This window comes from Trachypithecus francoisi, unplaced genomic scaffold (genome assembly GCF_009764315.1).
Source record: "Trachypithecus francoisi isolate TF-2019V2 unplaced genomic scaffold, Tfra_2.0 Lachesis_group8, whole genome shotgun sequence".
NCBI lineage: Eukaryota > Metazoa > Chordata > Mammalia > Primates > Cercopithecidae > Trachypithecus > Trachypithecus francoisi.
In genome coordinates, this window is record NW_022681473.1 from 112,430,033 (window position 1) to 112,456,283 (window position 26,251).

Genomic DNA, 26,251 nt, shown 5'->3' on the forward strand with positions numbered 1-26,251 from the left:
TCATACATAACTGCTAGATATGTATTCTTTTATATCTATGGTATATTTCTTAAAATTCAGACTTCGAGCAGGAGCAAAGCCTAAAAACCCTTTAAGAGCCCAGAAAAGCAAGATGCCACCTACAAAAATAGAAAGAGGTAAGTGAAAAGTGAGAGCAAGTTCTCAGCACCCTAAAGAAAAATCTAGCTTGATTGACTCATTGCAGAATCCCTTTCCAATTCACTGGCTATGTTCCCCTCCTTTCCATACATGATCAAGTGGGATCCCCAGTTCCTTCACCAAAAGGAAAGAGATTTTGAATTAGGAATAAATCCTTTGGACAGTGTTTATATTACAATGTGTCATTTCTATATATATAGTTCTCCCAGCAAAGATGAGTTCAACTTTTTTTTTTTTTCTTTTTTTTGGGAGGAGTCTCTCTCTCTCACCCAGGCTGGAGCGCAGTGGCGCGATCTCCGCTCACTGCAAGCTCCGCCTCCCGGGTTCCCACCATTCTCCTGCCTCAGCCTCCCGAGTAGCGGGGACCACAGGCGCCCACCACCTCGCCCGGCTAATTTTTTGTATTTTTTAGTAGAGACGGGGTTTCACCGTATTAGCCAGGATGGCCTCGATCTCCTGACCTCGTGATCCGCCCGTCTCGGCCTCCCAAAGTGCTGGGATTACAGGCGTGAGTCATTTTTCTTTTTTTTTTTTTTTTTTTTTTTTGGAGACGGAGTCTCCCTCTGTCGCCCAGGCTGGAGTGCAGTGGCCGGATCTCAGCTCACTGAAAGCTCCACCTCCCAGGTTTACGCCATTCTCCTGCCTCAGCCTCCCGAGTAGCTGGGACTACAGGCGCCCGCCACCTCGCCCGGCTAGTTTTTTGTATTTTTTAATAGAGACGGGGTTTCACCGTGTTAGCCAGGATGGTCTCGATCTCCTGACCTCGTGATCCGCCCATCTCGGCCTCCCAAAGTGCTGGGATTACAGGCTTGAGCCACCGCGCCCGGCCCTCAATTTTTCTAAATAAAAAGTTTGGCAGTCCCTATGAAGTCCAAACTTAAAGTGCTCTTTCAGGTTTTGCTACATAGAGATACCTGTTTTCTGAGAACCCTAATCGACTGCTAGATAAAGATTATGAAGATGAGAACTGACAAAAAAATAAATAAATAAATAAATAAAAATTAAAAAATTTAAAAAAAACCTTTAAGTAGAAAAAAAACATTTAAATGGAATCTCCACTTTTTATAAAGTGCTGCCCTAATGAGGCTAATTTCTTACTGTGTGCACTACACTTCCCACTTATACCTGAGTACCTTTAGGAAATAATCCTTCTCATTCAGAGATAAAGAAGGCAGAGGGGTAGATGTAGAATGAACTCTGAAGAACAGAGAGCAACCACTGTGGAAAGTATGGGCCATTCACCTGTATTTTGAGATGCTATCTATTCTCTTTGAATGTGTTTAAATTCATGGGTTCAGGAAATCAAACATGGCCTTGTAAAAAAAATAATTTTCTCAACCTCCTAGACTCTTCATTCTTTCACCAACTAAATAGTTATTAAGCATCCACGGCCAGTCACTCTTCCAAGCAATGTTTAGGTAACCATGCCCTCAATTAATTTATATTCTTCATCTATGTATCTATACTTTCACCAATACCACATTGTCTTCAATAATATAGCTTCGTCGTCAGTGTTGAAATCAAGTGGTATCAGTCTTCTGACTTTATTCTTCTTCTTCAGAATTGTGTTGGCTACTCCGACTTTTCTCCCTTTCCATATAACTTTCTCAATAAGCTTGCTGATATAAATAAAATAACTTGCTGGGATTTTGATTGTGATTGCATTGAATGTATAAATCAGTTGGAAGGAACTTAAATCTTAGTAATGTTATGTCTTTCTATTCATGAACATGGAATAGCTCTTTATTTATGTAGATCTTTCATTTATTTCATCAGAATTGCATAGTTTTCCTCATATAGATTTTGTACATATTTTGTTGTTTATTCCTAAACACTTTGAGTGTTAATGTGAATGGTTTTGTGTTTTTAATTTCAAATTCCACTTCTCCATTTGCTGGCATACATGAAAGCAATTAACTTTTTATATTTTTTTCTACTTTTACATTAACCTTGTCTTCTGAAACTCATTATAATTGCTTATCGGTTCCATGGGAATTTTTATGTTCATTCTTCGCGATTTTCAACACAGACATTTATGTCAACTGCAAACAAAGTTTTATTTCTTCCTTCCTAATCTGTATACTGTTTACATCATTTTCTTTTACTAATGCATTATCCAGGACTTCCAATACCATGTTACATGGGAGTGGTGAGAAGCAGCATCCTGTCTTTGTTCTGATTGTAGGAGGAAAGCACCTAGTTTCTCACCAATACATATGATGCTATCAGTAGGTTTTTTTGTAGAGGTTCTTTATCAGATACAAAAATTCCCCTTTATTCGTAGTTTTTCAGGAAGTTCTTTCGTGAATGGGTGTGGGATTTTGTCAAGTGCTTTTTGTGCATCTATTGATAAGATCCTGTCTTTTTTTTCTTCTTTAAATTTCTCTGGTCTTAATGAAGCATTTTATATTGATTCTATCTTTTTCTCCTTTGTTAGCAGATCAATTATATTTTTAAAAAATTAGTGGGTACTCTAAAGTTTGCAGTGTGCATTTACAACTGATATAAGTCTGCTTTCAAATAACACCATATCACGTCCTGGGTAGTGCAGGTACTTTAGAACAGAGTATTCCCAATCCCTCCCTTCCATCCCTTATAACATTGCTGTCATTTATTTTACCTGTTCATAAGCTATGGTTACCCAATATGTTGATGCTATTATCATTTCAGCAATCATGTCTCTGTTAGATTAATTAAGACTAAGAAAAACAAAGGAATTTATTTAACTTTCGCTCATTCCTCCTCTAACGACTTCCCTTTTCTTTGTGTAGATCTTGGTTTATGATCTACATCTTCTTTCTGAAGAACTCCTTTCTTGCATGACAGTTGTACCGGCAACAAATTCTCTCCGCTTTTGTTTGTCCAAAAAAGTTTTCACCTAACTCTTCATTACTTTTGAAGGATAATTTCCCCAGATACAAAACTCTAGATTGGTGAATTGTTGTTGTTGCTGTTGTTTTTCCAGCACTTTGAATATGTTACTTCACTCTCTTCCTGCTTGCATGGCTTCTGAATAGAAGTCTAATGTAACTCTTATCCTTATTCTTTTATAGATAAGATAAGTAAGATGGACATTTTTCCTCTGGCTTCTTTCAATATTTTTTTCATTGTCTGGTTTTCTGCCATTTGAATATGATATGGCTAGGTGGAGACTTTTTAATATTTATCCTGCTCACTGTTCAGTGAGGTTCTTAGATCTATAGTTTTGATGTCTGTCATTAATTTTAGAAAATTCTTAGCCATTATTATTTTAAATATTTCTTCCTGATTTCTTCTTTTTTTCTCTCTTCTAGTATTTTTATTATGCATATGTCATGCCTTTTATAATTGTCCCACAATTCTTGCGTATTCTGTTCCATTTTTTTCATTCTATTTTCTCTTGACATTTCTGTTTGGGAAATGTCAGTTAACATATCTTTAGGACAACTGATGCTTTCCTGTACCATACTCAGTCTACTTATGAGTCCATCAAAGGCATTTTTCATTTATCTTGCAGTGGTTTTTGTTTTTTTAAGCATTTCCTTTTGATTCTTTCTTAGAGTTTCCATCTCTGCTTACATTGCTCATCTGTTCTTGCCAGATGTCTGCTATTTTTATTAAAGTCCTGAGAGTATTAATCATAGCTGTTTTAAATTCCCAGTCTGATATTTCCAATATCCTCCCTTATATCTTAGTATGGTTGCTTGTTTTATCTGTTTACTGTTTGTGGTAGCTGTAGGTGTCTAAAACTTCAACTTTCTCTAGTACCTTCCTGACTCCTCTTGTTGTCTCAGGATTTCCCTAGAAACTCTCTTAAATAGAGTCTGAGCCGTGCTCTAACCCCCTGTTTTTATAAAGGAGATTAATGGATGATAGTAAAGTGTGGGCGGGAGGCAAAACATTCTCTATTGCTATGATTATGTCTCAGCCTTTTAGTTGGCCTATTCCCTGGGGCTGTGACCTTCACAAGTGCTTCTCAGCTTTTTCTACCCATTATGTGAGACAGAAAGACTAGCAGGAACAGGAGGGGACTGAAGTTGAGAATTTTACTTCCCCAATATTGCGTAGACTGAAGTATGGTTTTCTGGGAAGTCAAGTGAGAACAAAAAGCTCCGAGTGTATTTTGAAATGTTCCTTTTCCCCTCTGCCTGTCCAACACTAGAGGAAATAGTCTCTGATCTTCACCATGAGAACACAGTGGGGCTCCTGGAGGTAGAACGCCCAACCATGTGGGGACACCCCCACCAAGACTGGGTTCCCTGGAGTTTTTACCTTTCAAGGTGGTCCGCACTCCGACTCCAGCAATTCATCAACTACCTCTACAGTGTTCTGTGTTCATATAGCCATGTACACACATGCATACTAACTCCAGTAGCTTCTGCTCTGGATAAGCTGTTATTCTCTTCTCACTTCTTTCTACAGTTTTCAGGGAGTCAGTTTGTTCCGTGACCTCAATTATCTGATGGCTCTAAGAAAAGTGGTTGATTTTCAGTTTGTTTAGCTTTTTACTCGTGAGGATAAGAGTTATAACTTCCAACCTCTTTGAGCTCAAACCATCTCTTATTTTTTAAAATAGATATATAAGTTAATACATAAATGTTTGTTGAATTGAAAATGTTTGCCATTCTGGCATCTTAAGCACTCAATGTCTCTTCCTCCAGGACAGCAACAATCAACAATCAAGCAAAGATACAGGTGATCAAATCATGGGGTAGAGATGGAAAATCAGAAGAAATCAAAATGTTGCCAGAGTTGAAATTACCACGGGTTAGCTGTGTTGCTTCCTCTCGTCTCCTCTCTCCTCTTCTGTCCTGTTCATTCTCTAACCCATGCCTCTTCTGTGTTTGATTTCTCTTCTTTTTGCCTAATAATGTCCTGTGCTCCCTCCTCTTTAAGTCATTTCCATTGGAAGATACAACCCTAAATCCCCTTTTACTAAATTTCAAAACAAAAAAGGGTCTCTAAATATATAAATATGTAGGTAGATAGATAGAAGGTACAGAGATATGCTTGTATATGCCTATTCTATTTCTGGGAATAGTTGCATCCAGGAGGAAGAACATAAGCATGGAAGAACTGACATGAAAGGAAACCTTATTTCTACTGTATAATTTTTTGTACTGTTTAATTTTTTACCATGACATGTATTCTCAAGAAGAATATATTCCTTCTTAAGTGAAGCTGTTAATCACCCACCCATAATCTTTTTATTTTATTTTATTTTATTTTATTTTATTTTGAGACGAGTCTCGCTCTGTTGCCCAGGCTGGAGTGCAGTGGCTCAATCTCTGTTCACTGCAAGCTCTGCCTCCCAGTTCACACCATTCTCCTGCCCCAGCCTCCTGAGTAACTGGGACTACAGGTGCCCGCCACCACGCCTGCCTAATTTTTTTGTATTTTTAGTAGAGACAGGGTTTCATGGTGTTAGCCAGGATAGTTTCGATTTCCTGACTTTGTGATCCACCCGCCTCAGCCTCCCAAAGTTCTGGGATTACAGGGATGAGCCACTGTGCCAGCCCACCCACCCATAATCTAATTACTGCCTTCTGCAGAAGAAAACAAATCCTACAGCAACGTCTTATTCAACAGTGAAAGCCTTAATGCCTTTACCCTAAGTTCAGAAACAAGACAGGGATATCCATTCTCGTCTCTATTCATCATTGTGTTGGAAGTCTTAGACAGGACAATGAAAAACATTAAATAAATAAAAGGATAAAGACCGTTAAGGAAGAATCAAACCTGTCTTTTTTGCAGATTACATGAATATGTGTAGAAAAAATAAAGTACAAATTTTTATTTTCTCTTTTGTCAAGTTTAGTTAACAATCCACAAAGTTGCTAGATACAAATTCAATTTACAAAAAACAGCCGTGTTATTACATACTACTAATAAACTATTGAAAATTAAATTTTAAAAAGTTATTTAAAATAAAGTGAAAGGTATGAAAGTTATGAAATTCCACTTTGAAACAAGACAAGCATATCTGTTTTCCTCATCACTATTCACCATTGTAATGGGAGAATACAGCCACTTTGGCTGCAAATCAACTTCTCTCAAATTAGTACCACTAAATTATTGTCACTTGATCTTCAAATACACACATACAAATACAGCCAATACAATTCAGGGAGGAGAGAAGGTCTGTCAAAAATGATGCTGATGCAACTTAACACCTTTATGAAAGCAGTAAAACTTACTACCGCATACCATAACATGAAAACTGATTTAAAATTGATCTAAAATCTAAATATTAAAGGAAAAATCATGAAGCTTTTAAAGGAAAACCTGAGAATGACTTTGTGACTATTTAGTAGGAAAAAATTAAACAGAATAAAGCATGAACAGTAAAAGTGGACAAATGAACTTTATTAAAATTAAAATATCATTATCAAAGGACATAATTAATGAGTGGTCATGGGAAAAGCCAGAGACTGAGTAAAGATAACTGCAATGTGTGTGTCTGAAAAAGCACTCATCAGGAGCAAGATGGCCGAATAGGAAGAGCTCCAGTCTCCAACTCCCAGCGCGAGCGACACAGAAGACCGGTGATTTCTGCATTTTCAACTGAGGTACTGGGGTCATCTCACTAGGAGTGCCGGCATCAGCGTCGGGGTGCTGGTCAGCTGCTGCAGCCTGACCAGCGAGAGCTGAAGCAGGGCAAGGCATCACCTCACCTGGGAAGCGCAAGGGGGAAGGGAATTCCTTTTCCTAGCCAGGGGAACTGAGACACACAACACCTGGAAAATCGGGTAACTCCCACCCCAAAACTGCGCTTTAAGCAAACGGGCACACCAGGAGATTATACCCTCACCTGGCCGGGAGGGTCCCACACCCACGGAGCCTCCCTCATTGCTAACACAGCAGTCTGCGGCCATCTAACGGCAAGGCAGCAGCGAGGCGGGGGAGGGGCGCCCGTCATTGCTGAGGCTTAAGTAGGTAAACAAAGCCACTGGGAAGCTCGAACTGGGTGGAGCTCACAGCAGCTCAAGGAAACCTGCTTGTCTCTGTAGACTCCACCTATGGGGACAGGGCACAGCTAAAAAACAGCAGGGGAAGCAGCAGAGGCCTGTGCAGACGCGAACGACTCTGTCTGACAGCTTTGAAGAGAGCAGTGGATCTCCCAACACGGAGGTTGAGATCTGAGAACGGACAGACTGCCTGCTCAAGTGGGTCCCTGACCCCTGAGTAGCCTAACTGGGAGACATCCCCCACTAGGCGCAGTCTGACAACCCACACCTCACAGGGTGGAGTACACCCCTGAGAGGAAGCTTCCAAAGTAAGAATCAGACAGGTACACTCGCTGTTCAGCAATATTCTATCTTCTGCAACCCCTGCTGCTGATACCCAGGCAAACAGGGTCTGGAGTGGACCTCAAGCAATCTCCAACAGACCTAGAGCTGAGGGCCTGACTGTCAGAAGGAAAACTATCAAACAGGAAGGACACCTATACCAAAACCCCATCAGTACGTCACCATCATCAAAGACCAAAGGCAGATAAAACCACAAAGATGGGGAAGAAGCAGGGCAGAAAAGCTGGAAATTCAAGAAATAAGAGCGCATCTCCCCCTGCAAAGGAGCGCAGCCCATCGCCAGCAACGGATCAAAGCTGGTCAGAGAATGATTTTGACGAGATGAGACAAGAAGGCTTCAGTCCATCAAACTTCTCAGAGCTAAAGGAGGAATTACGTACCCAGCGCAAAGAAACTAAAAATCTTGAAAAAAGAGTGGAAGAATTGACAGCTAGACTAATTAATGCAGAGAAGGTCATAAACGAAATGACAGAGATGAAAACCATGACACGAGAAATACGTGACAAATGCACAAGCTTCAGTAACCGACTCGATCAACTGGAAGAAAGAGTATCAGCGATTGAGGATCAAATGAATGAAATGAAGCGAGAAGAGAAACCAAAAGAAAAAAGAAGAAAAAGAAATGAACAAAGCCTGCAAGAAGTATGGGATTATGTAAAAAGACCAAATCTACGTCTGATTGGGGTGCCTGAAAGTGAGGGGGAAAATGGAACCAAGTTGGAAAACACTCTTCAGGATATCATCCAGGAGAACTTCCCCAACCTAGTAGGGCAGGCCAACATTCAAATTCAGGAAATACAGAGAACGCCACAAAGATACTCCTCGAGAAGAGCAACTCCAAGACACATAATTGCCAGATTCACCAAAGCTGAAATGAAGGAAAAAATCTTAAGGGCAGCCAGAGAGAAAGGTCGGGTTACCCACAAAGGGAAGTCCAGCAGATCTCTCGGCAGAAACTCTACAAGCCAGAAGAGAGTGGGGGCCAATATTCAACATTCTTAAAGAAAAGAATTTTAAACCCAGAATTTCATATCCAGCCAAACTAAGTTTCATCAGTGAAGGAGAAATAAAATCCTTTACAGATAAGCAAATGCTTAGAGATGTTGTCACCACCAGGCCTGCCTTACAAGAGACCCTGAAGAAGCCCTAAACATGGAAAGGAACAACCGGTACCAGCCATTGTAAAAACATGCCAAAATGTAAAGACCATCGAGGCTAGGAAGAAACTGCATCAACTAATGAGCAACATAACCAGTTAATATCATAATGGCAGGATCAAGTTCACACATAACAATATTAACCTTAATGTTAATGGACTAAATGCTCCAATTAAAAGACACAGACTGGCAAACTGGATAAAGAGTCAAGACCCATCAGTCTGCTGTATTCAGGAGACCCATCTCACATGCAGAGACATACATAGGCTCAAAATAAAGGGATGGAGGAAGATCTACCAAGCAAATGGAGAACACAAAAAGCAGGGGTTGCAATCCTAGTCTCTGATAAAACAGACTTTAAACCATCAAAGATCAAAAGAGACAAAGAAGGCCATTACATAATGGTAAAGGGATCAATTCAACAGGAAGAGCTAACTCTCCTAAATATATATGCACCCAATACAGGAGTACCCAGATTCATAAAGCAAGTCCTTAGAGACTTACAAAGAGACTTAGACTCCCATACAATAATAATGGGAGACTTCAACACTCCACTGTCAACATTAGACAGATCAACGAGACAGAAAGTTAACAAGGATATCCAGGAATTGAACTCATCTCTGCACCAAGCGGACCTAATAGACATCTATAGAACTCTCCACCCCAATCAACAGAATATACATTCTTCTCAGCACCACATCACTTATTCCAAAATTGACCACATAATTGGAGGTAAAGCACTCCTCAGCAAATGTAAAAGAACAGAAATTATAACAAACTGTCTCTCAGACCACAGTGCAATCAAACTAGAACTCAGGACTAAGAAACTCAATCCAAACCGCTCAACTACATGGAAACTGAACAACCTGCTCCTGAATGACTACTGGGTACATAATGAAATGAAAGCAGAAATAAAGATGTTCTTTGAAACCAATGAGAACAAAGATACAACATACCAGAATCTCTGGGACACATTTAAAGCAGTGTGTAGAGGGAATTTATAGCACTAAATGCCCACAAGAGAAAGCAGGAAAGATCTAAAATTGACACTCTAACATCACAATTAAAAGAACTGGAGAAGCAAGAGCAAACACATTCAAAAGCTAGCAGAAGGCAAGAAATAACTAAGATCAGAGCAGAACTGAAGGAGATAGAGACACAAAAACCCTCCAAAAAATCAATGAATCCAGGAGTTGGTTTTTTGAAAAGATCAACAAAATTGACAGACCGCTAGCAAGACTAATAAAGAAGAAAAGAGAGAGGAATCAAATAGATGCAATAAAAATGATAAAGGGATATCACCACCGGCCCCATAGAAATACAAACTACCATCAGAGAATACTATAAATGCCTCTACGCAAATCAACTAGAAAATCTAGAAGAAATGGATAATTTCCTGGACACTTACACTCTCCCAAGACTAAACCAGGAAGAATTTGAATCCCTGAATAGACCAATAGCAGGCTCTGAAATTAAGGCAACAATTAATAGCCTACCCACCAAAAAAAGTCCAGGACCAGATGGATTCACAGCTGAATTCTACCAGAGGTACAAGGAGGAGCTGGTACCATTCCTTCTGAAACTATTCCAATCAATAGAAAAAGAGGGAATCCTCCCTAACTCATTTTATGAGGCCAGCATCATCCTGATACCAAAGCCTGGCAGAGACACAACAAAAAAAGAAAATTTTAGACCAATATCCCTGATGAACATCGATGCAAAAATTCTCAATAAAATACTGGCAAACCGGATTCAGCAGCACATCAAAAAGCTTATCCACCATGATCAAGTGGGCTTCATCCCTGGGATGCAAGGCTGGTTCAACATTCGCAAATCAATAAATGTAATCCAGCATATAAACAGAACCAAAGACAAGAACCACATGATTATCTCAATAGATGCAGAAAAGGCTTTTGACAAAATTCAACAGCCCTTCATGCTAAAAACGCTCAATAAATTGGTACTGATGGAACGTACCTCAAAATAATAAGAGCTATTTATGACAAACCCACAGCTAATATCATACTGAATGGGCAAAAACTGGAAAAATTCCCTTTGAAAACTGGCACAAGACAGGGATGCCCTCTCTCACCACTCCTATTCAACATAGTGTTGGAAGTTCTGGCTAGGGCAATCAGGCAAGAGAAAGAAATCAAGGGTATTCAGTTAGGAAAAGAAGAAGTTAAATTGTCCCTGTTTGCAGATGACATGATTGTATATTTAGAAAACCCCATTGTCTCAGCCCAAAATCTCCTTAAGCTGATAAGCAACTTCAGCAAAGTCTCAGGATACAAAATTAATGTGCAAAAATCACAAGCATTCTTATACACCAGTAACACACAAGCAGAGAGCCAAATCAGGAATGAACTTCCATTCACAATTGCTTCAAAGAGAATAAAATACCTAGGAATCCAACTTACAAGGGATGTAAAGGATCTCTTCAAGGAGAACTACAAACCACTGCTCAGTGAAATAAAAGAGGACACAAACAAATGGAAGAACATACCATGCTCATGGATAGGAAGAATCAATATCGTGAAAATGGCCATACTACCCAAGGTTATTTATAGATTCAATGCCATCCCCATCAAGCTACCAATGACTTTCTTCACAGAATTGGAAAAAATGGCTTTAAAGTTCATATGGAACCAAAAAAGAGCCTGCATTGCCAAGGCAATCCTAAGTCAAAAGGACAAAGCTGGAGGCGTCACACTACCTGACTTCAAAGTATACTACAAGGCTACAGTAACCAAAACAGCATGGTACTGGTACCAAAACAGAGATATAGACCAATGGAACAGAACAGAGTCCTCAGAAATAATACCACACATCTACAGCCATCTGATCTTTGACAAACCTGAGAGAAACAAGAAATGGGGAAAGGACTCCCTATTTAATAAATGGTGCTGGGAAAATTGGCTAGCCATAAGTAGAAAGCTGAAACTGGATCCTTTCCTTACTCCTTATATGAAGATTAATTCAAGATGGATTAGAGACTAAATGTTAGACCTAATACCATAAAAACCCTAGAAGAAAATCTAGGTGGTACCATTCAGGACATAGGCATGGGCAAGGACTTCATGTCTAAAACACCAAAAGCAACGGCAGCAAAAGCCAAAATTGACAAATGGGATCTAATTAAACTAAAGAGCTTCTGCACAGCAAAAGAAACTACCATCAGAGTGAACAGGCACCTACAGAATGGGAGAACATTTTGCAATCTACTCATCTGACAAGGGCTAATATCCAGAATCTACAAAGAACTCAACAAATATACAAGAAAAAAACAAACAACCCCATCAAAAAGTGGGCAAAGGATATGAACAGACATTTCTCAAAAGAAGACATTCATACAGCCAACAGACACATGAAAAAATGCTCATCATCACTCGCCATCAGAGAAATGCAAATCAAAACCACAATGAGATACCATCTCACACCAGTTAGAATGGCAATCATTAAAAAATCAGGAAACAACAGGTGTTGGAGAGGATGTGGAGAAATAGGAACACTTTTACACTGTTGGTGGGATTGTAAACTAGTTCAACCATTATGGAAAACAGTATGGCGATTCCTCAAGGATCCAGAACTAGATGTACCATATGACCCAGCCATCCCACTACTGGATATATACCCAAAGGATTATAAATTATTCTACTACAAAGACACATGCACACGAATGTTTATTGCGGCACTATTCACAAGAGCAAAGACTTGGAATCAACCCAAATGTCCATCTGTGACAGACTGGACTAAGAAAATGTGGCACATATACACCATGGAATACTATGCAGCCATAAAAAAGGATGAGTTTGCATCCTTTGTAGGGACATGGATGCAGCTGGAAACCATCATTCTTAGCAAACTATCACAAGAACAGAAAACCAAACACCACATGTTCTCACTCATAGGTGGGAACTGAACAATGAGATCACTTGGACTCGGGAAGGGGAACATCACACACTGGGGCCTATCATGGAGGGGGGAGGGGGGAGGGATTGCATTGGGAGTTATACATGATATAAATAATGAATTGATGGGTGCTGATGAAAGCACCTGACCCAAAGAAAAACAATACCACAATTATGTGGGAACTGCAGGTACTGAAGGCTTTAGACCTGCCCTCTGTGGAGCTAATGTGGAGAATGCTGGAAAGAATAAAACCATAAGAGATAAAAATGGTGACAATTGGCACCCCAATGCCAATGGTCACAATAATAAAAACCACCAGCAAATTTATGTAAGAGCTGTTGCAGGAGAGCTCAAGGAGAGGAAGGATGTCACACATATAGTGATTGACAAGGTTGTCTCCACAAAAGGACATAAACATTATGTTATCCATATGAGTCACAGCCCCAAAAACCCCCATCCCATAGACACCCAGCAAAAGGAGCAGACACACCTGGGGAGACATGGTGACCATGTACAACAGCGGGTTACAGATGGCCACGTGGCGGTCATACGCCATCACTGATAGAATGTGGGATTCAGAAAAGACAAAGAAACAGAAGAAAAAACACTGAGTCATACACCCTGCATAGGAAATGATGTTCTTCTTTGAGACAAAACTCATCCGCATTTTAGGGGCGAGGGTAGCGGAATGACTAAAATCTATGAGGGACAAGTTGAAGAGGAAGAAGTACATGGGAATATGCAGGTGAGAGTTGAGCCCTGTCAGGGTTATCAAACCCAGATTCCCCACCACCGTGACCATGTAGAAACCTAGAAACAGGAGGAAGAGGGGGATCTGGAGTCCCGGCTGGTCGGTGAAGCCTGAGAGGATAAACTCTGTCACGGAGGAGGAGTTCTTGGCAGGCATTCTCCTCTAGGACTGTCTGTGAGAGAAAAAGAAGGAGTCACTCAGAAAGAGAGAAAGGCTACACACACTGGGAAGTTAATGGAAATTAAGGGAGTGGGAGGGAGAAGAAAAGAAACATTTACTGAGCACTAACTATGGAATAGGCACTGTTCTAAATGCTGTGTGGCATTACACTCATCCCCGTTCCACAGATAAGGACACCCAGCCTGGGCTACCTGCACGAAGTCCCAGGGCTACAGAATTACAGCAGCCGGAGAGTTCTGTGGTCTGGCTCCCCTGGTCTGAATTTTTTTTGGTGGGGGGTGGGGCAGGGGTAAAGTCTTTATTTTCCACTGTATATTCTCAGTGCTAACTTGGTTTTTAGTTTTGTTTTGTTTTGTTTTTTTTTTAACACAAATTAACAATTTAAAACTTGTAATTAAATGATACTCAATTACAGAGGAAAATATCCACAGTGCTATAGAAAAAAAAATACCAAAGGACACAGGAAATATTGTCAACATGACTCATCAGTAAATAAATGCAGATTGGAGGTAGGAACAATAATATGAATTAGTGTGAGCTTCACAGGAACATCGAAATTACTCCTCTTATCTTCTAACAGTTGACACTGAGCCTTCAGTGACAAGCCAGGGCTCTGACAGCTGAGAGTGGTCTGAGTTTTCTTTTAACCACTCTGTTGTGGCACCCAGTGGCTCAGACAGGCACTCACCCCCTTCAGCTTGGAGCCACGGTGCTGCTCTCTACTGCCTGTCGCCCATCTCTTTCACAAAAATCCAGTGGCCCTGCTGAAAAGAACATGACAACTTGGAGCCCAGGCCCCTCTGCTTCTGCTTCTCCACTTTGAGAATCTTTATTCTCTTTGAGAATCTTGGTTCTCTTGCAGAGCTGAAGAAAACGATCTCTGATTGTGACTTTGCCCAAGGCTTCAGCCCAGCTGCCAGGAATGAGACAGCAGTCTTTCCTAACACCGTGGATAACAGGCATCTGGAGAGTTTTATTCTGGAATAGAGACCTCAGAGTAGGTAACAGAGGCTCCCTTAGAGCCATCGCCAGAGACCACCTTCCCTAAGGAAAATAAAATATTTGTTTATACTCTTGATCATACTTTTAATGACCTATTCTTTCATTCAGGTTACATCTTTTTAAGCACAATTAAGGACAAGGCACTATGGGAAAAACCAATGCTTGCTACCTTGTATTAAGCACTTACTGTATACCAAACACTGTATCCAACCCAGCACCTTCATACAGACACCAAGAATCCAACACCAATGTACGAATGATTTTACCTCATTTCTCATAACAACCTCATGAATTAGACATGTTAATCTCCGCTTTAAAAGTGAGAAACACACACAGCTAACAGATTCCAGAATCTTAAGTCAAACGCTGGTCTAACTCCAGTTTTCGTGGTCTTTTCCACGGGCTGTACTACCTCCCTGTGATAATGAATTCTCTGAAGTATTTTTACTTACAAGGGTTTCATGAGATTCTTGATAGATAAAAACAAGCAGTCTTAAAGGATGGCTGCTAAAGTTTGGATACTTGACCTTCCAAACCTCATGTTGAAATTTGATTCCCAGTGATGGAGGTGGAGTCTAAGAGGAGGTGTTTGAGATACAGGGTCAGTGCCATCCTAGTGGTAATGAATGAATCCTCACTCTATTAGTTCTCAAGAGAGCCTGGCACCTCTCTTTCCTCTCGTTTCCCCTTTATTGCCATGTGATCTCTACATGCCAGTTCCCCTGGCTTTTCGCCATGGGTGGAAACTCCCTGAGGTCCTCACCAGAAGTAGATGCTGGCACCATGTGTTTTGAACAACCTGCAGAACAGTGAGCCGAGTAAAACTCTTTTCTTCATAAATTACGCAGTCTCAGGTATTCTTTCACAGCAACGTATGTGGAATAAGACAAGGGTAGAAAGTAGGCCGGGCGCGGTGGCTCAAGCCTGTAATCCCAGCACTTTGGGAGGCCGAGGCGGGAGGATCAAGAGGTCAGGAGATCGAGACCATCCTGGCTAACACGGTGAAACCCCGTCTCTAATAAAAATACAAAAAATTAGCCGGGCGTGGTGGCGGGCGCCTGTAGTCCCAGCTACTCGGAGGCTGAGGCGGGAGAATGGCATGAACCCGGGAGGCAGAGCTTGCAGTGAGCCGAGATCGCGCCACTGCACTCCAGCCTGGGCGACACAGCCAGACTCCGTCTCAAAAAAAAAAAAAAAAAAAAAAGAAAGTATTAGAGCCAGGAAAGGTCAAATTAGGGAGTACTGGACTTCAGAGGAGAAGAGTCATTATTTCACTCACATCCAATATGAACTTTTCCAAGCTCAAAAAATAAAGAAATCTTCCCCGGTTTTCCTGCACTACCTGTTCATGCAAATTAAGCTTGATAGTTAGAAACAAATACTAATTAGATAACTAATATCAATTTTTGTCAAGATATGAAGGCCAGGGAAGGGATTCCACAGCTAATATGTCAGATGATGGGGACTTGAAGAAAGATGTAAACAAAAATAATATTCCTTCAGCAAAGACATATTGAGCATCCACTGTGTCCCAGAAACTCTTCTAAGTTCTTAGTTGGGGAAAAAAAAAACAGGCAAATTCTTGCCCTCATGAAGTTTTCATTCAAGTGGGAGAAGACGAAAAAAATAAAAGAAAAAACATGTAAAACTAAAAATGCTATTTAAAAAAAAGCCATGGAGAGGGGTAGAAAAGGAAGGGTCACAGATTTAATTTTAAATAGAGTAATCTGACATTTCAGCAATGACTCAGAAGAGATTTGAAAAGTGTTTGCTTGATAAGATCGGTTACTCTTCTAAAACATTAGGCACTCGTGGCTTAACCAGCAGCCCTCCAAGGCATCACATTTTCATCCTTCACTTTAAATGCAATATCTTAAGCCAAATTACTGGTTCTAAGGAAGAAAATTATGAAAATTGTAAGAAGATAAAGGGGCAAGAGACCTTGTTGAGGATTCAGATAATTACAAGTCACACAATGTTGGTTAATGACTGAGACTGGTATGAAAGCTAAAAAAGCTTTGTGTAGCAACTTGCATTTTATAGCCCTTACTATGGACTTTTATATATTAAAGATGACAGATTTCGTGGCCAAGAAATAAGTCTCTATTTGGGGAAATTCAAGCTTCAGTTAGCAGACGGATTATACATGCTTTTAGCCAGAGTTAAAGGCTGCAATCCTCTTGGAGAAGTTATGAAATCATAACACAAAGGCAGAAGTCTTCTTCCAGGCAAGTCCACTGCACACAGGCCAGATGTGCACATATATCAGTGAAGACTTGCTCACCCTCAGCTCAGTCTCAGCAATGATAGTGTCTCATTGGTCAATGTACACTTGGAACTGTCCACGTCCCAGAGTAGTTCCAATGAACCCCAATCCTTGTTCTCAATCCCATTATACACACTTAAGAAATAGAGAAAAACAATTCATTATCAAAAAATTAAAAAAATAATGAAAATAAAAATTAAAATAATGCAAGTTGCTACACAAACCTTTCTTAGCCTTCATACCAGCCTCAGTCATTAACCAACATTGTGTGACTTGTGATTATCTGAATCCTCAGCAGGTCTCTTGCCCCTTTATCTTCTTACTATTTTCATAATTTTCTTCCTTAGAGCCAGTAATTTGGCTTAAGATATAGGGTCTTGAGACCCAAAGGGCAAAGAGGACCTTAGGGGTTCATTTAACATTTACTTTCTTCTGGAAGGTTTAGAGGGTTCTTGTATTCCTGATGCCACACCAGGAAAGTTCTTCTGAGGTTTTTGTCACTTCAGAGATGGTTTCCATGGGAACTTCATTTCAAATGCATCAGCGTTTTATTTCAAATGAACCAAGGTTTCTTTAAATCATTTTCACTGTTGATTTGCTCCAATATAAGCACAGAGAAGCATAGAAATAAATATTCTTGCTTAATTTACTTTTGAAACAGAACTGTCCGTTTTTCCAAACCTTGAATCTCTGTATAATGGATTCTTTGTTCTATTTATTGCTAACATTAACATTATTAAAATATATGAGACATGGATTATAACATACTCATGTGGCAAGCGTATGTACAATGTACTTTGTAAAAATGGCACATGCATTAACCTTCAAGTGTCTCGTAGACCGTCAAACAGCACAAGGGTGGTGGTAAAGGCAGTACCCTTCACTCCACACAAAAGAAATATAGGAATAAGCCATGGTTTCAACAAAAACCATAAGAAAACCTGTCCAGAGAGAAAACATGGCACCTGAAATGTTTGCATATGAAATAATTTCAGTTAGGATCTAAGGATGGGCACAAAATTAGACTTATCTACCAGAAGTCATATGGTTTGCAATTATACTTAATGGTATGTTGGTTTTCAATATGTGTGTGTGGCATATGAAAATGCTAATAAAGGACGCAAAAGAAATTGTTGACTTCCTAAAGAGATTTGCAGTCTAATAGAGTCATCTCTCATTCTGTCTCTTTATCCTCCTTACCCACTCAATGTTTCAAAATTCCCAGTGACCAGTTCTCAATCAACTGTGCCTCTTCTTTCTTAAATGTTTGGGCATCTCATCTCATGACTTTGAAAACATTCTCTACATTGTTAGTTCCTAAATTTGCTCTTACCTTTCTGTTAATTCCCTGTCCTGTGTATATGATCTCTCTAGTAAAATGTTCCAATATCATGCTCTGTTGTCGCCCTGAACTCAACAAGTACAAAGATTAACATATCATCTTTGTCCCCAAAATAGACATCTGTCTAACCTTCCCAGTTTTACTGGAGAGGAAGTAGAGGGTAGTATTAATATGGTATTACTAGTCCTGGTTTGTTTGGGATCCTCCACTTTTAGATCTACTGTCCCAGAAAATTATTAGTAACAATCCTTTTTGCTATGAAATATATTCCACTTAGGTCACAAATTGCACGGTCTCTGTATGTGTTCAGAACATAAACTTTAGGATCTAACCAACCTCTATGATTACTTGCTCTGCCACTTACTAGTTATGTGACCTTGAAAATGTTTAACCTCTCCTGAGCTTCAAATTACTTATCTTAAAATGGGGATAATAGTCATAAATGGTGCAGTTTCTATTATGTAGAACATGCAAACACAGAAGTTATAAAAAGTATTATATTCAAATCTATGCCCGTGTATGAAAGAAGTATTTTAAACTGCAGCGGTACACAGGATCAGCTAAAACAGAGAGAGACTGAAGGCAGGAAGATCAGTTAGGGTGGTTTCACAAGCAGTAGAAATAGTAAAGCAAAAACAGAATCAAGCGATGACATCATGAAGAAACAGAATTTAATATCTCAGGTTTGGAGAAGGACAGAAAGGAAAAAAAGCACAAGTGAAACCTGACCAACATTTTAAGACGAGGGAAGTTTGAGTAGGATTGCAGAAAACGAACAAATAAGGAATGAGGAAGATAAAAAGCTAAATTTCGGTCTACATGACGAAATGCTACTCAAACCCTTCAAAAGGAATAATAAGTTTTAAAAAACAGCAATGAAGGAGGGAGAAAAGGAATCAAAATACAAATTAGGGAATCAGCAAAACATAGGTGAACCCAAAAGAGTGATGAATTGTTCCAAGCAGAAATTTTTAAAGACAGAATAGTCAAGGATTAAGAACTAAGCCCTTCCAAAAATACCCACAGTTAGAAAATGGGAGAAGGAAATTGACCAACGGAAATGTCAGAAAAGCCAAGTGGAACAACTGAGAGCAAGATTTAGAAACAAACAGACCTGGAATCAAATTCCAACTCCATAGCTGTGTGAATTTGGAAAAGTCATTTAGCATCATGAAGACATAGTGTTTCTATCTGAAAACCAGATATAGTAATAACACACTTGCAGATGTACATAAGGTATAAAATTTGACTTTGTTGAATATCCATTTAGTATTTCTTGAATTTATGGAATTCACAGAGGCCCAAAAAAAGAGAATTTCAAGAGTGAGGATAACTAATATTTCTATATATTCAAGAGGATAACAAAGAACTGAAAATGACTAAGTAACTTGTAGCCTTGCACTCCAGTTTTCTTCTTCCATATCACTATTTATCTGCATTTCAACCTTAAGTGTTTGGAAGAATTCATCATTGAAACTATCTTGGCTTGAAATTTCTTTTGTAAAGCACTTTAAGAACAAATTTTATTTTTTAATCCGTTAAGAGCTGTTCAGAGTTTCTGTTTCCTCTTTTGTAAATCTTAATAATTAGCATCTTTCAATGAATTTTCTAGTTCTTCTAAATTGTCAACTTTATTGGCATAACATTTTTTATATTATATATATATAAAATCTGTAGGCTCTGTAATGATTGACCCTTTCATTCTTGATATTATTAATTTTAGTTTTAGATCTTTTTCTTGATTGACATAACTAAAATTTCATTAATTAAAAAATTAAAATTTTATTGACTTTTTACAAGAGCTACATTCTGTTTTCATTGATTTTTCTCTACTAATTGTTAATCTTCTATTTCATTAATTTATACTTCACCTTTATCATTTCTTTCCTTTTACTTACTTTGGGTTCAATTTGCTATTCTATTTCTATGTTTTTACAATGAGGGTCATGGGTTATTGATTTTAAACTTTTCCTCTCTACTATGAAAATTTTAAATCATAAATTTATCTTCAAAAACTGCTTTAGCTGAATCATACAAGGCCTAGCATTTTTTTCATTTTTATTCATTTAGAAAATATTTGCTAATTTCCATCATGGCTTTCAATAATTGGGTTATTTAGAAATGTGTAGTTCAATTTCCAAATATTTAGAGATTTTACAGAGATCTGTTCCTAGTTTCTAATTTAATTCCACAGTAGTCAGAGAACATATTCTGTGTGTTTTCAGTACTTCTAAATTTATTGAAACTTGTTTAATCTCTCAGCATATGGTCTTTCTTAGTGAATTTTCCTTGGTACTTGAAAAAAATCTGCATTCTATTGTTGTTGAGTGAGATGTTCTATAAATGTCATTTTGTTCCTGTAAGTTGATAGTGTTATTTAAGTCTTCTATGTCCATAATACTTTTCCGTCCCCTTGCACTAAAAGAAGAATGTTGAAATCTTCAACTTGAATGATGAATTTTTCTGTCTTTTTTCAGTTCTGTCAATATTTGCTTTGTGTATTTGAAGTTCTGTTATTAGTTGGGTACACATTTAAAATTGTGTATCTTTGGTAACTTGATACTTGAATTATTATGAAATATCTGTGATGATCTTTGTTAATATTCCAAATTCTCAAGTCTACTGTGTCAGAAATTAATATAGATATTCCAGATTTTGTTAGTTCTTATACAGTGTATCTTTTCCCAACTTTCTTTGAAATAAAATATCTGTCTTTATATATAAAGTGTGGTTTATTTAAATTGCGTTTAGTTGAGTTTTAGGTTTTTTTTTTAATCCAGTGTGGCTTTTTCTGTCTCTTAATTGGCATGTTTAGACTATTTATATTCCATGTAATTATTGAGTTAAGCCTACACTCTTGCCATTTGTTTTCTACCCGTCCCATCTGGTCTGGTCTTTGTTACTTTTTTCTTCTCTTTTCTTGCCTTCTTTTGGTTTATTTGAGTACCTTTTAGTATTCTTTTTCATCTCTTCTGTTGTCTTATTAACTATATCTCATTGTATTAGTGGTTTCTAGTAGCCTTGACAATATGCAACTTTATCAAAATACCTTCAACTAATATTTTAATACTTTATGCATGGTATAAAGAGTATATTTCCATTGCTCCTTCTATCCTTTATGCCATCATTGTTATACATTTTATTTTATCATGCTGTGAACCCTATAATAGGTGGTTCTAATCTTTGCTATAAACAGTAAATTACATACTAAGGAATTTTTTAATGAAATAAACATTGGTAGATTATATTTAGGTTTTTTAAGGTGATCATGGAAATCATTTCTCAGATATACCCCTTCAGGAAGTGTGAATGACTAATCACCCTGGCTGCTGCACTCTAACATCAATTAACATATTTGCATTGAGGCCATGCTTCCCAAAGGCTATACCCAGCCAATGACTAAAAGGAACAGAGATATTAAAGCAGGTCTATTTCTACTAGACATGAGGTTTCTCCCGTAAAATTTGGCTCAAAAATTCTGTCAGTCTTTCCATCAGCCTGACCAGTTTGCTAACTCTTTCAGCTTCTTTCAGCTCCTTATTTTGCCTAACAGGTGTTAAATATCTAATCTTGTCTTAATATCTGCTTTTCAGAGGACTTTGACCAATGCAAGTGATAACAAATGTGATCCAATCAAAAATACCGTAAAATAAGAACTAGAGACTGACTCAACTGATTGTCTTGTGGGTGAACAGATTGCAATCCTAGCTGATAGGTCGGGCATGATAGTGTCTGGCACACAGTGACTGCTTAATTGCTAAAGATTTCATTGGGGACCACCTAAGAATATGTCCTTGTGGATATAACACAGTTGTAGGTGGATTGATTAAATCATTGAAAATAATATCTTCGGAGGCAAAAGAATTGGCTGGTTAGTGCTAAGTGGACTGGCAGACAGATAATGAAAGACTATTAACCATTGGTCATTAATGAATAGTTAATAGCTAAGTATTAGAGTTAGAGCACCTTTTGTTTTTGTTTTCATGCCAGTTAATGAAGTTGTATGTACTTTTTTTTCAACTTTTATTTTAAGTTCCGGGGTATATGTGCAGGATGTGCAGGTTTGTTACATAGGTAAACTTGTGCCATGGTGATTTGCTGCACAGATCAATCTGTCACCCAGGAATTAAGCCCAGTACCTTTTTGACAAGTTACAAAGAAATTCTTATCTTCAACCTGAGTAGTAGGCCGAGGTCAAGTAGTTGAAGTCACAAAGCTCCCAAAACTGTTTTCATTTTCCCATTTTACAGATAATAAAGTCAGAGCACATATGACTTGCCCAAAGCAACAGAGCAAGAAATTAGCATAACTTGCCTCCTATGGAAGTCTTTTACCTTCAAATTTCAAAGATATAATACTACTCTACTACTGTATGCATTTTCCAACTATTCTAGAGGACTTTGCGAGTCTCAAAAGGAATTGTAATAATGTGATTGAAATATTTTGGAAAATGATATATGACAGGGAGAAAAATTTAACACCAAATGCAGAGCAGTTTAGGGTAATGAACCAGGAATGAACGCTAAATCTGTCATGGTGATAAAAGACTATTATGCTGATGTAGCAATCCTAGTCAAGACTTGGATCTCTAATCCCACTCCAAACAACAAAATGAAAACCTTCAACTCATGTAAGCAAGCTCAAACTAAATTCAACACCAATTTAATGGGTGGCCTGGGCTCACGGGACTCCCTCTTGCCACCCAGACTCATTAATAAGTGGGCAGTGTAAAGCCACAGGACTCCACCTACTTCAGGAGAGTAGCCTGGCACCATCACCAGTTGAAGTCCCATCCACAATCAAGGGCAAGCCTCCCTGTAATTACCAAGATACTGGCACATAGCCTGATGAGTTATTTAGAGAATCATCTCCTGCTCTTAGTACCGATCCTCCTAAAGACAGAAACTACAGGCACCCTCTGCTCAGAACCAGCTGCCTGAAGCTGTTGCATCCTCATTCTGCCTATCCTGGGATTCCGTCCCCATGAATCTGCACACCCCACACTCAGTAGTGTCATATCCCTTACACATGCAATTGCAGAGCACATGCTCTTAGGTGCCCTGCTGCCTCATCACACAGGTGTCACCTCAGGAGGCTGAGCCTGGAGTGGCCCCTGGATGGGATGGTCAAGTTTCTAGCTACAGGCTTCCCCCTGTTGCTGATGTCTCGGGCATTTTCCCAAACTCTTCTTGAGAGAGCTGCTGCCATTGTCCACTTTCGAATTGCAGCCAACAGTTGAAAACCCCATATGAAGCATTTACTTTGGAGACCAACAAGGAAGAGGCAAAAGAAAAATGTGAGAAGGTTCAGCCTAACTTATTATTGCTTCCAGAATTTTTCAATGAAAAACCTGGAAACAAGCTTTTTTTCCAGCATGTATGTTAGATAGAGGTACCCACAACAGAAACAGAGCCATGTGGTAAAGTAACTGCCTCATAACATTCTCAGTTTCATCTGAATCTTTCTTTATGTTATAATCTCTTTTCACTGTCTAGTGATCCTTGGCTCTTTTCTTCAAACTTAAAATGTATTAAACTGACAGGACACAGTGCACTTTGGCCAGACTGGTCAAAAAGAGGATTCCACTAATCAGTGCTTCATGTGGGCTGTATTTTTAGGTAACTCCTATCCTTCAGATATAATTCTTTTCTCCTGGGCTGAATTTAATTCAAATATTTTTTATAATTAGATTTTAACTTTCCTGTTCATTATTTTAGCCATGCTCTTTGCATTAATTTATTAGTGATTGTCCTATTAAGAATTGTTCTATTGCGATATACATCCTTAACTTTCCACAGTCATTGCAGTTAATAATGTACCACTCCATGTAAAATATGGAAATCTTGCAATACATGGGTCTATATCACTCATTTTTTTATATTATAGTTACATATCATATTATACATCAACATACACTACAAATTCCACAATAACATGTAATTTCTATTTAAACTTTTATATCATTTCTATGTAAGTTGAGAGAAAACCATGACATCGTAGGTATCCACATTTTTTTTTTTTTTTTTTTTTATCCAAAATGTGTTTATTGAGATGGTTTCCCACTCATCTTGATTCAGAGTGCCTTTAGTGCTGCTTCCTCCTAAAGGAACATCCTTCTGTAAGCCTTGCTTTTCCTCCTGTAGGCTGGCAGAGGACAGTGGAGCAGCCAACACACAAAACTACCGTTTGTGCATGGCTAAAGACCGTGGTGATTTTATAGCATCCTGGGCATTTCACATCCATGAAGTAGGAATTGGGGCTCTGCACCAGGCGTTTCTTCTTGTGTTTCCTCTTCTCCTCTTCTGGGGAGGGATGAAGGAGATCCTTTGCGAGAGGCATGTTCTCGTGTGGGTAAGTCGTCACCGCCGGAAAGTATCCACATTTCTTTATCCATTTCTTGCCAAAGGACATTTAGGTTACTTCCACCTCTTGGCTATTGTAAATAATGCTGCAGTGAAGTTGGTGGCGCTAATATCTCTTCCAGATCTTGTTTTCAATTTTTTGGCATATATCCAGAAGTGGAAAAGATAATATTTTTTATTATCCAGATACCTTCCATTCCTGGTGCCCTTCTTTGTTTTTATTTTATTATAGTTTTAGGACCCACATTTTTAATCTGATTAATTTTTCTTCATGCTGAAGAATTTCCTTTATCATTTCTTATGTTTAAGTCTGCTGGCAATATATTATCTTGTTTTTCTTCTATATCAAAGTGTATTTATTTTGCTTTTGTTCTCGAATACGTTTGCTAAATATAGATTTCTGGGTTGACAGTGGTGTTTGATTCGTTTGTATGTTTTACCACTTTAAAGATATCTCGGTATACTCTTCAGTATTTCATTGGTTTTTTTTTGAGAAATCATGGTACTCCATATGTAATATTTTTTCTTGCTGATTTTTAAAATTTGTTCTTCATGTTAGACTCAGTTTCATGATGATCTTTTTTCATAGGGCTTCTTTAAATTAATTCGGCTTGGTGATTCATTATAACCCCTCTGAATTGCCTAAATTTCATAAAAGATAGAAAAATATCTAGCGTTTATGAAATTTAGTAAATTCAGATGGGTTATTTCTTCAGATATTATTTGTACCTTGTTCTTTCTTTTCTCTCCTTTTGGTATTATGATTAAACATGTTTGACCATTTGATACCATCTGACAGATCTCTGAGGTTCTGTTCATGATCTTCAACCTTTTTCTCTGTGTTTCACCTTACATGATTTCCATCGGTCAGTCTTCAAGTTTGCCTACCTTTTATTCTGTCATGGCTATTAAGTACATTGCCTCTGTTATTTCCAAAATTGTATGTTTCCATTCTAGAACTTCCTTCTTTTAGTGTTGGTATTTGTATGTTGAGATTTATCACTCCTCATCTGAGACTTTCATTTGGTAAACAAAAGTTTTGTTTTACTTTATTGAAGCAATATATAATAACTGCTTATACATTCTTATCTGTTAATTTCAACATCTGGTTCCTCTTGTGTGCCAATGAATTGATTTTTTTCTTGAGAAATTTTTTTCATTTTCATAGTTCTTTGTATGTCAGGTAACTTGAGATTGTATCCTGGACATCGTAAATGTTAAGTGAAGAGTCTGGGGTTTGTATTTTTTTTTTCTCCAATGAGTTTTGTTTGCCTTCCCTTAACACAGAACTTTCTTGGCTGGGCTTAAAATGCAAGTTTTTCTTTCTTGAGCATGTCTGATACCAGTCCAGATATTTCATGTTTGCCTGAGTTGCTGAGTCTGTGCTGCACATGCATGATTTAGGTCAAAGATGTGAGTGAATCTGGTTTGGGGATCTCCTCGCTGGTTCATTTGTTTCCAGAACTTCCCCAACTCCCTTCAGTATTTGGAATTTCTTGACTTTGCTTTTCTGGCTTCCTGAGCTAGAGAGGCTGTGAATTTTTCCACATGGGCACTGTATAGGCTGCACTTGGTGCCAAGGAAAGAGCTACCAAGATGGCCGCTTACTTAATATTGCTCCCCGTCTCCCCTCCTCCAAGTGATTCTTCATTCCCTACCAGAATCAGTCTGCTTCTGTTCGTTCTACAGCACCTTCAGGGATTTTTGCTTCTCTTTAATTATGTCTGCATTTAATTTTTCATGTGGGGTGTCATCTGGTAGAGTTTTGCTCGATCATACCCAGAATTTCTTTTTTTATCCGTTTATAATATACCCGCGTTTCTTCACCCTA

At 38.5% G+C, this 26,251-nt stretch overlaps 2 protein-coding genes across 2 annotated transcripts; both read right to left on the reverse strand.

Moving 5' to 3' along the window:
• Positions 1–13,424, reverse strand: LOC117081385 (olfactory receptor 8B12-like). The gene is made up of 2 exons (XM_033207201.1): positions 12,650–13,424; positions 1–119 (listed from the first exon to the last, which is right to left on the reverse strand). The coding sequence occupies exons 1-2, from the start codon at positions 13,422–13,424 to the stop codon at positions 1–3; spliced, it is 894 nt and encodes a 297-aa protein (XP_033063092.1).
• A 10,643-nt stretch (positions 13,425–24,067) lies between these two features.
• On the reverse strand, positions 24,068–24,433 carry LOC117080351 (40S ribosomal protein S27). The gene has a single exon (XM_033205338.1). It carries the CDS (start codon positions 24,395–24,397, stop codon positions 24,143–24,145), a length of 255 nt encoding a protein of 84 aa, XP_033061229.1. The 5' UTR covers positions 24,398–24,433; the 3' UTR covers positions 24,068–24,142.
• Between the last annotated feature and the right edge of the window lie 1,818 nt (positions 24,434–26,251).

Coding starts and splice junctions, on each gene's coding strand:
- LOC117080351 (XM_033205338.1), bottom strand. CDS start 24,397: ATGCCTCTCGCAAAGGATCTCCTTCATCCCTCCCCAGAAGAGGAGAAG.
- LOC117081385 (XM_033207201.1), bottom strand. CDS start 13,424: ATGCCTGCCAAGAACTCCTCCTCCGTGACAGAGTTTATCCTCTCAGGC. Junction 120..12,649: donor TGGGTCAGGTGCTTTCATCA/GCACCCATCAAT, acceptor CTATTTTTGTAG/GTGGCATCTTGCTTTTCTGG.